This window comes from Pempheris klunzingeri, chromosome 3 (assembly GCF_042242105.1).
Source record: "Pempheris klunzingeri isolate RE-2024b chromosome 3, fPemKlu1.hap1, whole genome shotgun sequence".
Taxonomy (NCBI): domain Eukaryota; kingdom Metazoa; phylum Chordata; class Actinopteri; order Acropomatiformes; family Pempheridae; genus Pempheris; species Pempheris klunzingeri.
The window spans coordinates 20,153,043-20,165,254 of NC_092014.1; the positions used below are offsets into that span (position 1 = coordinate 20,153,043).

Below are 12,212 nucleotides of genomic sequence, written 5' to 3' on the forward strand. Positions count from 1 at the left end.
TCTTTTATTTCTGTTATGTCTGACTATGAATTGCTGCTGGTAATTGTCATCAGTGTGTTCCTGTGACTTAATGTTATTAATGTCTGCCTGCAAGCCACATTTGGAGATAATTGAGATAGCAACAAAATTTAGGGTTGAACCATTTGATTTAAAGAAACGTACATACTGAAATGCAAGTTGACAAAGTGAAACAGAGGAATATCTCTCTTTTGCCAAGAAGAGCACAACCACGACAGAGACAGGTTGCCTCCACCCATCCAGGGTGCCAAATATTTTTCCTCCCGCCTCTATTTCCATACATGAGACACTGCTGCCCTGTAGACCAATCACAGGCTGACACAGACAGACTGGAGCTGAGAAAAAAGAAGCTCAAGAGAGGCTGCACACATTTAAAAGCCAGTCACACATGACACATTTTCAGAGAACACACTTAGACACACCATCACCATCATTTTGCTGTCATTGAACTTCTTATGTTGTAACTGAGCTGATTCTCTTAACTACACCTTCAAGGATTTGTGGGACCTCAATGAAGTCTTTTTAAACCCTAGTTTAGTTTAAGTCTAAAAGCACTTTTTTTCTTTGCTGTGTGTTTTGTACACATCTGCCAACATGTGCCTTCTGACAGCTGTCCTGCTGTTTTCTTTACTCGGTGAGTATTTTGCAATCTTTAACTGCAGCATGGACGTATGTTACAGTTTATGTATTCATCAGTCTAATACTTATGCCAGAGAATGACAACAGATGGTCATTTCACTGATTGGTCTTTTCCCTCGTTGTCTTTTTTGCTGCTTTTTTTTTCTGAGTTGGAAGGAAAACCTGCAGACTCTCAGTTACTCAATTGCACATGGCCAAAAACCACGGGCTTTGGTTAAAATTGTTTGTCTTTCTTTACAATGCCTAACTTTGTTTTGCAGTGGTTACACCAGCAGCTTGATTTTGCTGATGAAATCTTAGTAGGTTGTAGCTCTTCCTGTGAATACCACGATATTGTGAAAATTCTTGAAACCACTTAAATGATAAAAGCAGAAATCCAAATCCAACATATGCAGTATTTGCTGATTTAATGTGTGGAAATTGATTTTTGTTGCAAGTTGCTTGCACATAATTTCTAACATGTTGCTTTTCGATGGATCATTCATAGTCCTCTGTATTAAGTAGTGTGCAAGCAATCCTTGTTATCTTTTTTATTTTGTAAAAAGATATTTTACCAGACGGGTGTATCACACCAGAGAGGAAGATTCCCCAGTAAGCAAGTATTTTCTGTTCACAGAAAAGACATTAATCCAAAAAACATGTGTTAACAGTTATAGAATAGTTGCTCTAGGTTTGATAGCTCTACTTTCAAGTGTGGGTACTGATCTATTTTACAACCCTCTGACTACCAGCAGCATTTTAGACCAAGACTGTAGTCATGCTGTGAAAGTTGCATTTCCACAATTAACTCTCACCTCAAAAGTAACACAGGATGAATGATGTTAAAAAGTAGCCACTATATATAACATTCTACTGAGAATAGAAAATAGAAACTAAAAGGTGTGTGCAACCTAATTCAAACAATATTTCCACCAAATGTACACTAATGCATCACCTACCAGTTGGCATAATATAAATGATATAGTGCTTTTACAGAAACATATTTCTACAAGTAAACTATTATTATTATTAATAGTGTCCTGCCCAAAGTTAGTAATTATGGGTTGTTTGAGACTTAACTTTATGTGTAACTACTAGAAATAGTAGTTAGTTTGTGGTTTATTTGTCAATGTGTCTCTAAATGGTGATGGCCTGTCATAGCTATCTCAAGTGAACATGTTCAGTAGATCTGCATCATAAAAGTAGCATAATTTAAACACAATTAAACACAATTTCAAAATATGTACCTTCAGTTGTCTGAACTTTCTCACCCATTAATATGCTGTTAAGCATGTATAAATAAAACAGCCCACCAAGCTTTTTCAGTGGCAAAATACATGTTAAAACAGGTTTAATTAATGTTTTTGCTACAGCACTGCACCCTCTTATTTTTATATCATTTAATTTAAAATAATTTATTATTCTTCCAATTCATTCTCTGTACAATTTTCTGTGGGGTTCCAACTTAATGTCTACTCTACAAAATCATTTTCAACTCTTGTGTCTGTTCAAACTCAATCAATTTTTCAGTGATGTGATTCAAACTTTAAAATGATTTCCACCATTTGAACCACATTGGTTAAGTTTTTTCATACCTTTTGTAGTTCTGCTAAAACTACTGTTTAACTCATATGCTCATACCAGACATTGTTTAATTTTCACATTTCACATGCACTGAGACTGGACTTTTCAATTAAACATGAGACATCTTGTGACCATTATTTAAATTAAGTATTTTGTATCTTGAAACATATCTGAAGGGGATCTTTAATGAGAAATGAGAAACTTTCCCAGACCTTAACCCAACTGTTTTAGTTTGTCTAACGTTGATGATATAGTAACATGCACAGATATTATGGGAACATTATCCACATTAACCCAGATTACCACCATCACCTCCTGCTTGTCATCCTTTTCAGATTCCATTTCCTGTGTTCAGTTTCTTGCACCACTGAACATGGAAGGAGTCACAGGGTATGTACAGTTTAACTCCACCTCTCAGATGGCCACTGTCAATGTATCCGGCACTGGATCCTGTGGTTCACTTAACTTTACCGTCAGCAAGTTCCCCGTCATGTATGGGCATTATGCTCAACCCTGTTCTGAAGCAAACATTGGCTCCAGTGTCTTCACCTTCACAGCTGATCCTGCCTCAAGCCTTTCAGTCAACGTGTCACGTCTCTTTGAAGAAAGTCCAAACCTGGACGACTTCTCTCTGACTTTACAGACATGTAATGGCACTAAAATATGCACAGTCATAAGTCGAGGTCAAACGCTCAAGACTCGTCAGGCCAGGTTCTTCGGCCCCATTGCGGGTAATGTTTACATCCGCCTCAACACAGGACTGACCTACCCCAGACTGCTTGCAGACCTAGTTACAATCGGTGACATCAATGCCTCACAGACCAATATCACTCTCTTTGGATCTACAAGCACCGCCGCTAGCTGTAATGTTCTTCTTGGAAGCCTAGATCCCTCAACTTTGAACAATCTGGGTGTCGTAAAAGTTGGAACTCCCTTGCAGCCTGAGAAGTCCCGCCAGGACCTGACGAGCTTCAACAACAGCAGTGGCTTTCTTCTCTTCCGCATGGGGTCAAGTTACAAGTGTGCCCAGATTTATGATGTGCCAGAAAAACAGGTGAGCGCTGTTGTGAATATGAGAGGAATCAAAGGATACTTCAGCTTCCGCCAGGCTTCGCCATTTGATGTGACAGAGTTGAGGGTGAACCTGATGAACTTACAGAGCAGAGTCGGCTCTTACCATGTCCACCATTTTCCGCTCCCCTCAGTCAGGTCACCTCCACAAACCCGGTGTTCAAATGATAATGTCGGTGGCCACTGGAATCCATTCGGAGTCAACACAAATGACCCGACATACCCGAACGGGCCTGGTTCAACACATGACAGGTATGAGATCGGTGACCTTGGTGCCAAACATATGTCCCTTGCAGGTAAAAACGAGGTGGACATGATGTTTGTGGACTTCAACCTCCCTCTGTTTGGACAGAACAGCATCGTAGGTCGCTCAGTTGTGATACACGAACCAGATGGTGCTAGGTTTGTTTGTGCCAGCATAAGCTATCCAGATGAAGTGGTCGTAGCCAGAGCCAGATTTCAGAGCCCTGTCGTTGGGGAGGTCTGGTTCACCCAGCTCAAGAACAATCCCCTGTCTGATGTATCCATCTTCATGGATTTGTCATATGGAAATCCCACAATGACACCAACCAGAAACCACAACTGGCATGTTCACACATACCCCATCAGCTCAGAGAGGGATGATGATGAGAGGCGCTGCAGCACAACAGGAGGACACTTCAACCCCTTTAATATTAGCACAGGAGACATCAGCTATGCCCAGCACTGTGGTCCATCCAGGCCCTTATCCTGCGAGGTAGGAGACCTCTCCAACAAACACAGCACCATCAATCTCGACACAGGAGTAGGTGGAGTGAAAGCAAAAAACTTCTTCACTGATGTCACTTCCTCGTTGGCCGGGTCAGGCTTCATCGGTCGTTCTGTGGTCATCCACGAAGCAGAAAGAGGAGGGCCCAGGATTGCTTGTGCCAACGTTACAATGGTGCGGGTCCCCAAAGCTCGCGTAGGTAGATGGTTTGGCCCTGGGATGTCCAGTGGCCAAGTGCTGTTTTCCCAGGCTGTCCCACAAGGCCCCACAACTATAAACGTGTCCCTGATGGACGTGAATTCCTTAGCTGGGGGTTACCACGTTCACATACTTCCCATCATACCTGGCAGCATTGAGCCCTGTTCCAACGCAAACATCTTGGGCCACTTCAACCCCTTTGCCTTCAACATATCAAACAGCCCTGCACCTGGAAGTGGGACTGTGGACCAGTATGAGATTGGGGACATCAGCGGAAAGTTTGGGACACTGAATGGCAAAAATGAGCTTCAGGCTGTATACATGGACCCTACCATGCCATTAAATGGACCCCATAGCATTGTGGGAAGGTCAATGGTGGTTCACTACACAAACGGATCAAGGTGAGAACTGTGTGCAGTTTTGTGTTTGTGCTTATTACAGAGAAAAAAAACAATATACAGTTAAAGAGAAATAGAGAAGCGGGTATGAGGAAATATTTCACATACTGTATAAGGTTATCGCAGGCTCCCATATCTGAAGAGGAAATGGTGATCACTGAATGCTGTAGCCACTGACACAGAGAAGAAGTATCAGTCATTTGATCTGCTTTATCTATGATACAGATACAGCATAAAGAAAATGGCATCAACGTTAGCAGCACGTTTTGACTAGTCACAGATGACTTTGCCAGCATGAGCAGATATTTCAGCTTTGCTACTCTGAGCAGCCCTCTGGCTCAGTAACAGATTTGGCCAGTCTATTGACTGCAATTACAGGTGTAGGATTACATAGACATATACATCTTATGTTTTGTATCACACACAGATAATCCTCCTTCATTCACTGAGAATGACTCAACAAAATATTGGCGTAGCCCTGCAGGGTTAACCCTGCAGGATTTGGATATGTTTTGTTCATCTTGTTTTCTGTTTTTCTGTGCACGTGTGTGCCTGTATGTTTTCTCTACAGACTGCGGTGTGCCGACATCTTAGCTGACAGAGATACAGATGGACAATGGATTATTGCCAAGGTTGTTTTTAGCAGTCCAGTGAATGGGACAGTCACAATGGTAGGAACCAGCAACAGCCAAAGTCTTTTCCACTAATGCCAGTTTGTTACACACATATGTAGTTAATATTATGATATACCATACGTCAGTATTTTTGCTAATCTGTCTATGTTGTCCAACGCACATCATGTGCAACTCACCTTTTCATTTCAAGTGACTGAATTTTCAGTATAAATACACAATACTATACATTTTTCAGTTATTTACATATATCGAGTATTAAAAATGTCACTTTTAAAGGTAACTAAAGAAGAGCAAGCAATAAAACATTAATGCACAATACATTTGTTTGTTGCAGTAACTATAACTAAATCAGTGGTTTGTTGATTTTTCATATTAGATTTTCTGATCAGAATACTTCACCAATTTAGCTTTGCAGTCCTATAACATTGTCAGACTCTCGGTGGACAAGTAAAAAAGGATCAAAATTGGAGCGGTGGAACCAGAGATATCACCACATATATTCTTCTTCTTCTTTGTCAAAACCTTGCTTCTACATTGTATAAAATGCAACTCCACCTCTGACCATTCAGTCTGCGATTAGAAATTGCAAATGCAGCATTGAGTCTCAAGCAGAGATGAGGAGTGGGTGACAGACCTGTAAACAGACTTTAATGTGTAATAGTGGAGTGGAGTTAAGAAAAGCAGTTTTGTTGCTCAAGGTCAGGTTGTCAGTTTCAACATGATTTTTTCTTAGAAAGAAAAAAAAAGCTGCACTTCATGCAATCATTTCCCATGAATGCATGTGTGTTTGTGGATGACCTGAATTGAAGTAAGATGTCTTGCCTGTGTAGAGGAGGGGATGCATTGCATTGAAGATGGCTCAGTCATGTAAAATATCCACCATTAACATGATAATAGGAAGACTCAGCTTTTGTCTGTAACTTGATGACACGACATGTTGATAATAATGTTGCAATAAGGATGTTGAACATGTTTCCTTAATCCAAAATGTCAGATGTTGTTGTGTAAAAAAACCCACATAGTCAATTCTTTTGAAAATTGCCCAACACCATGTTTGGAGATTTTTACATGATGGCAGCAAATTATACGAATCAGAAGGATATGGTTTTCTCTGACAACCACAGAATACATACAAGGTTTTCTTTCTTGCTAACTTATTAGGACCCAAGCTGCCACAAAAACATGACAGACTATTTCTGCTGCCCTGGACAGACAGTGAATTCATTATTCCCGTGGTGGGTTGCAACAAGCAGCTATGGGATGCAGGGGCGAGATCAGTAGCTTAGCTTAACATCCGCCTGCTATGGCTAGTGGAACCTCCAGGCCCCCTAAACTAGGAAGCTCACCAAGGGAACAGCTGTCTCTGTCAGCCGCCTTCCGGACGGCCCCATACTGAGCTCTGCACTACATCTATGGATGAGAGCTTGTAATATCTGCAAATAGGCTATATTATCAAGGAGAGAATGAGTCTAGGGGAGAAATGTGTTCCCTCAACTTAAATCTGATAGTTTTGCTTAAGCAATAACCACAAATCCCAACTGGTGTTAATTTTAAGTGCCCGCAAATACCCAGTTCTGGTTAAACAATTTCCTATAAAAGTATGACAGTGCTCACTGAAAGGTTTTGAATGTAATTATTCACTATTATTGGACTTTTGTTTGTCTCTCTCTCCTCAGCGCCAGCAGATGTTTCCAGATGGGAGTAGCAGTGATACAACACTAGAGGTGTCCCTTCAGTCATCAACAAGACAAACAGTAAGTGTAGAGTCATATACTGTACAGATATGGACAAGTGCCACTTCAGATATTTATATAGTCTCCTTGTTAAAACCTTTAAATAAAAAAAAAAAAAAATTGATAAATGTAAAAAATTAAAAAGGGTAACAAAAGTCCACACCAATCATCTTAAAACATTTAGGCACAAACAGAAAAACTTGGAAAGGAAACCTTCAAGGAAAAGTAACCTGATAGATTATACAGATTAGGCAAAATAGATGTCAAGTTAGGTGATAGGTAAAATGGACAATAACATGGGAAGCCATCAGGAAATAAGAAAGTGTCAACCACTGCTGCCACGTAGATGCCAAGATCTATTGTCTGAGAAGGAGGAAAGACTCACACGCGAGCACACACACACACAGATTTACTGTGATAGATAGTAGGTTTTTTTACAGCGACAAAAGGTTTCAAGTTTCATTTTTGCAGATATACAAAATATGCAGTTTGCCTTCCAGAGTCACAAATTAGGCGTTCACCAAGAAAAGGTTTTGCTGCTTCTTGATGTTTACTTGATTCACAATGTATCTAACCAGCTCCCTGCAATCTGATCATGAGTTTGTCTATTAGGGACAATGAGGGTGGATAAATAATACGCTGCAGATCAGGTGTATTCTTTTTTTCTTTGCTTTGAATGCAGCAGGATTAGAAAGGGATCGTAAAGGTGTGTCTGCACCATGCGTTCATGTCCTTGTATTTATAAGACAAATAACAACAAATAAATATACAGCATTCAAGGAAAGGTACAGAAAAACAATATGTACACACTTGTATTTTACCCCTTCCTGCAGTCAACTGTGACATCCTTGTTCATCACAAACAACCGTATGGGCGCCAACAGCAAGTGCAGCGGTGGGGGTGGCACATTCAATCCCTTCAACATGACATCATTGGTAAGACCAGACAGTCTCTGCTTTAACTTCTGCGCTTCTCCTCTTCCTGATTCTGTTTTGGAAGGCTGATACAAGAGGCATTAAGTAACACAAAGTCGCTAAATCAGCAGCGTAAATGTAAATTTAAGTATGCTTGCTTCTTATTCTGATTTCTTGGGGTATCTTATGTCAAGGACTGCTAAAATTAGGCTAGAGTAGAGAGTATATTTGCTTTCTGAGTAGGCATTCTCTGCTCGTCTGTGTTCTGCCTGCTGTATTAGGTTAAATGGTTTTCGCTTAATCGCATGCTATTCTAGTGGAGTTAGTAGACTTAATCTAATTATCAATCTTATCTAGTGTGGTCTTCCGCTCTGGCATTCTCTGTTTGTTGAATTTGAACTGGTATTAGTAAATTGTGCTGTATCAGGTAACTTAAACAGCAATTTTTATATTCCATTATATTGTGTTTTTGTCCAGGGTTTATGCAAGCTATCACCACCAGGTTCATTGTATTACCAATTAACATGCCAAAAATAAATGCTTCTGTGGTAAATGTGTAACCCACTTCCTTTTTTCTCTTCTCCCTTCAGAGCTCCAGCTGTACACTAGAAAACCCTCTGAGCTGTGTGGTCGGAGAGGTATCTGTAAGACAAGGCAATGTCAGCCTGACTGAGAGGCAATTCTACACTGACAGCATCATCCGGCTCTTTGGAGACGACACAGGTACCACACATACATTTCTCCTGGGAAATTAGTGAAAATGTGTGTGTATCTTTCAGCGGTATCAATTAAAGATTTAAATAAATTGTTAAACTAGCTATAGGACTTGTGATGTATGCAATAAAGTGCAAAGAACAGATGCAGCTGCTGTTTTCCTGTGTTTGCAGTGGTCCACAGATCTCTTCAGCTGAGGGACGAAAATGGCACCATCGCATGTGCAGACATCCTCCCAGAATCCCCTTCAGCAGAGCAGACCTTTCCCAGGGTGACTAACTTCAGCAGGTGAGAAATTATTACAGTCCCCAAAGTTCATTGAACACTGTAGTTTGATCATGTCTGGATTTGATCACTTAGTATTTCCAGTAATTTATTTCATTATGTGATCACAAAGTCGATGTTTCATTTCTCTTTGCCCAGATATGACTTCCGTAAGAGGGTTGCAGATGTCCTGCAGGTGGGAACAGCAAGAGTCACCATCCTGCCGGACTCTCCCCTCTCTGCAGCCGGTGGAAGGTGCCAGCAAGTCAACTTCATGGTCTCAGGTGAGGCAGAAACCCTCTATTTTCAGCACGACAATGTGTCTAATTTGCAGTGAAAGGGAAATTGTATTACCTTTCAACACAACAAACATAACAAAAGATGATAAGGGGAAGTGACTGAGGGGAACGCCAGTGTGTGGTGGCACACAGGTTCGATCCTGCTCTCTTGCAACAATTAGATTTAATTAGGTTGCATTGACTTTGGTTAAGTGATGCAGCCTGTTCTGATCTCACCCCTTTGGGGAAGCTACTGTGTTTGCAGGTTATTGGATGTTGCATCTCCAGGACAAAAACATCTCTGGAATATCAGAAAGGACATAGTGGTGCCGAAGGCAAAACAAACAAGCATATGCAAACTTCTGCATTTGGAAAGCAGTTGACAAACACATAAAGGCTTTTTTGTGCGATATAATCTGGATCTACACTATCAGATTGTATGTACAGCATGTAAGTCTATAAATACTTCCTCTGGCTTCCGTGGCCTATCTGGGTAAGCTGTGTGTCCAGGCTGTGCTCATCAGGACAATGAACAATTATGGGCATTGAAAATCTTTGGAAAGCCTGAATAAATGCTCAGTAACCTGATGCTGAAGTTGAGTGTCTGTGTGTCTCATTTTCTGTCCCTTCCTCTGTCCCAGGAGGGAACAGAGGAGCATCTGTACAAAGGTTTCACACAGTATAACACAGGACGGTTATTTATGCCCCCAGAAGTCTCCCACAAGGAGGAGAGGCTACTATTGCAGTGGTTCCAGAGAAGGCCTCCTTTATTGTGATTATGAGTATGGCTGTGATACAGCAGGAAGATGCACACATGAGAGATTTTGGAGTGTGTGATGATGATAAATGTTTTCTGTGTTTTCTGAGAATAGAAAACTAGAATAATTCACAGATTAAGCACTGCGTGTTTTGTTATTGACACTGATCTTTGGTCAAAAGCAAAAGTCCATTCAAAGCGATCACACCTACCTGACAACCAAATGAAAGGAAGAGTTGCTATGTGATACAAGTTATTTGTTATTTCTGAAATATCTGAAATACACTGCAGAATTTATTATGTGTCCTCCTCTAAATCATTGATGGAAAAGCAAGTCCATAACTGCCCTTAGACTCAGCTACAGACATCAAGTATAACAAATCAGTAATTACGGTCTGTGCATGTAACTAAACATTTCCATATCGTCTCTTCGTATCTTAAAGGGAATGTCAGCATGGAACTCCTGAATTCTGTCAAAACCAGCGAGATGATGGGTCAATTTAGAGAGTCAGAGTCATGTACAAGTAAGTCCGCTCCACACTGTAGTCTGATGTAATCATCCAATATGCATAATGGGAATGTAAAATTGATCATCTATCCTTTGGTGTTGGGTTGTTTGACTTGTATTCATATTATTATTATAAAATCAGCTCTCTGGAATAGACATTATCTTGTTAAATAAAGACTGACGTTGGGTGGAGAAGGATTGTGCTGCAGGTAATCTACCCAACATTAAATTAGTGTAGATTTGGACAATAGTACAGTAAACACATGGCAGAGTTGAACTGCAGTAAATGTAAAGATGGTAACATGTAAACATAACCTGCATACCCAAATGTTAAGAGATCAGTCTGATACACTGTCAGTGTTTTATTATTTCTAGGCAAGACCTCTCATCTTGGCTTTACTTTTTTTTAAATGGATAACTCCAGAAACGGTGCATCTTTCTATTAATGTTGATAATTTCTCATACACTGAGTCGTAGCCTCTTTTAATGGGGTTTAATTCCTCGTTTGGATAACCTTTCTGGTGTGATGTCTTTAGGGAACGCAGGCCTGCTGTTGGTGCCGGGAAGTTTTCTTCTCAGTTTGATGTTTGCTGCTGCCTGCCTGCTGCCATCTACAATATATTCATAGCTCAGAGATTCAGCCCCACCTTGCACCACCAGTTGGGATACATGGATCCTCATTTTGTAAAATTGTGAATATGTTTATGAAATGTAGGACATGATAGTGGGCCGCTCCGACTAATCATCAGGCAAATACTAACTGTGTGTCTTTGTACAACTTTTGTCAACCCATAAAATCTTGCTGTTTTACATTTTACTTCTTATAATAATCATTTTAGGCAACAAGCTACTGATTAACTGTCCAGTTTAGCGTTTATAGAAACTTTGTTTTTCCCAAAAATAGATACTGCTCATATATTATTCATTTGGACTGTTAAATATTAACGCTGTACTTTTTCTGACTTTTGTTCTTCATTTATGCACCATCCATACAGTATAACCATGTCAAATCATGTGTAAATATCTGGAAAATTGTGAATAAAATACAGTAAAGTTTCTATGCCTTGTGCCAATCGTCCTTTTTTTGTCCACGTTTTAAACCCCTGAAATATGTCAGCACATGAGTAGATGTGTGAGCACAGAGTATACACTGCTTTAGTGGGACAGCACTCCCCTGAGGCATTCTGAGGGAAGAGCAACCACATATTGGCACCACTTCCTAATTGAGCGTTATTGAAAGGAGTCTGTGTGTCATAACTGAGGACTTTATTCATGTTTCATAAATAACTACCTATTTATTTAGATATGAGTTATAAACGCTGCTCCAATTAACCTCTAATCTTTTGGAGAATTGCTGCAGATCATCTGGACCAAAATCGCTTTATTAATAGTGTATTAACATTTACAACTAAGGACTTAATGGATTGTTGAGATATAAGCTTCTATATATAAAGTGATCTATATATAATATATAATCTATATATAAAGTGATTCCTCCCCACTTTCCCCCCCCCCACTGTAAACGGAATTTCCCCTCGGGGATTAATAAAGTATTTGATTGATTGATTGATAAAGCTATTGTTGATAATTTATTTTATTAATAAAACCATTAGTTGCAAAAAACTAGTAAGAATTACACAGACCTACTTTTGGTCTTGTATAAAACTGTTTGTTAAACTGTTAGTAAAAGGTAGTATGAAGCTTTATATGGTCAGTGGAGATAATCGCCCATTCACTCGCATACTGTTGGGGAAAAATAGAAAAATTATCACCC

General features: G+C 40.0%; 1 protein-coding gene across 1 annotated transcript; it reads left to right on the forward strand.

Annotated features, from left to right (window-relative positions):
• The first annotated feature begins 468 nt into the window (after positions 1–468).
• On the forward strand, positions 469–11,498 carry cusr (Copper-only SOD repeat protein). Its single transcript, XM_070828286.1, has 10 exons — positions 469–652; positions 2,556–4,638; positions 5,207–5,306; positions 6,947–7,024; positions 7,837–7,938; positions 8,508–8,640; positions 8,805–8,919; positions 9,055–9,179; positions 10,374–10,454; positions 10,975–11,498. The coding sequence occupies exons 1-10, from the start codon at positions 613–615 to the stop codon at positions 11,064–11,066; spliced, it is 2,949 nt and encodes a 982-aa protein (XP_070684387.1). The 5' UTR covers positions 469–612; the 3' UTR covers positions 11,067–11,498.
• Positions 11,499–12,212: the final 714 nt, after the last annotated feature.

What these genes read in the sequence shown, in the direction of transcription:
- cusr (XM_070828286.1), top strand. Translation starts at nt 613, where the DNA reads ATGTGCCTTCTGACAGCTGTCCTGCTGTTTTCTTTACTCG. An exon ending in AGTCATCAACAAGACAAACA is followed by an intron (nt 7,025 to 7,836) that starts GTAAGTGTAGAG and finishes CCCTTCCTGCAG; the next exon opens with TCAACTGTGACATCCTTGTT. An exon ending in CCTTCAACATGACATCATTG is followed by an intron (nt 7,939 to 8,507) that starts GTAAGACCAGAC and finishes TTCTCCCTTCAG; the next exon opens with AGCTCCAGCTGTACACTAGA.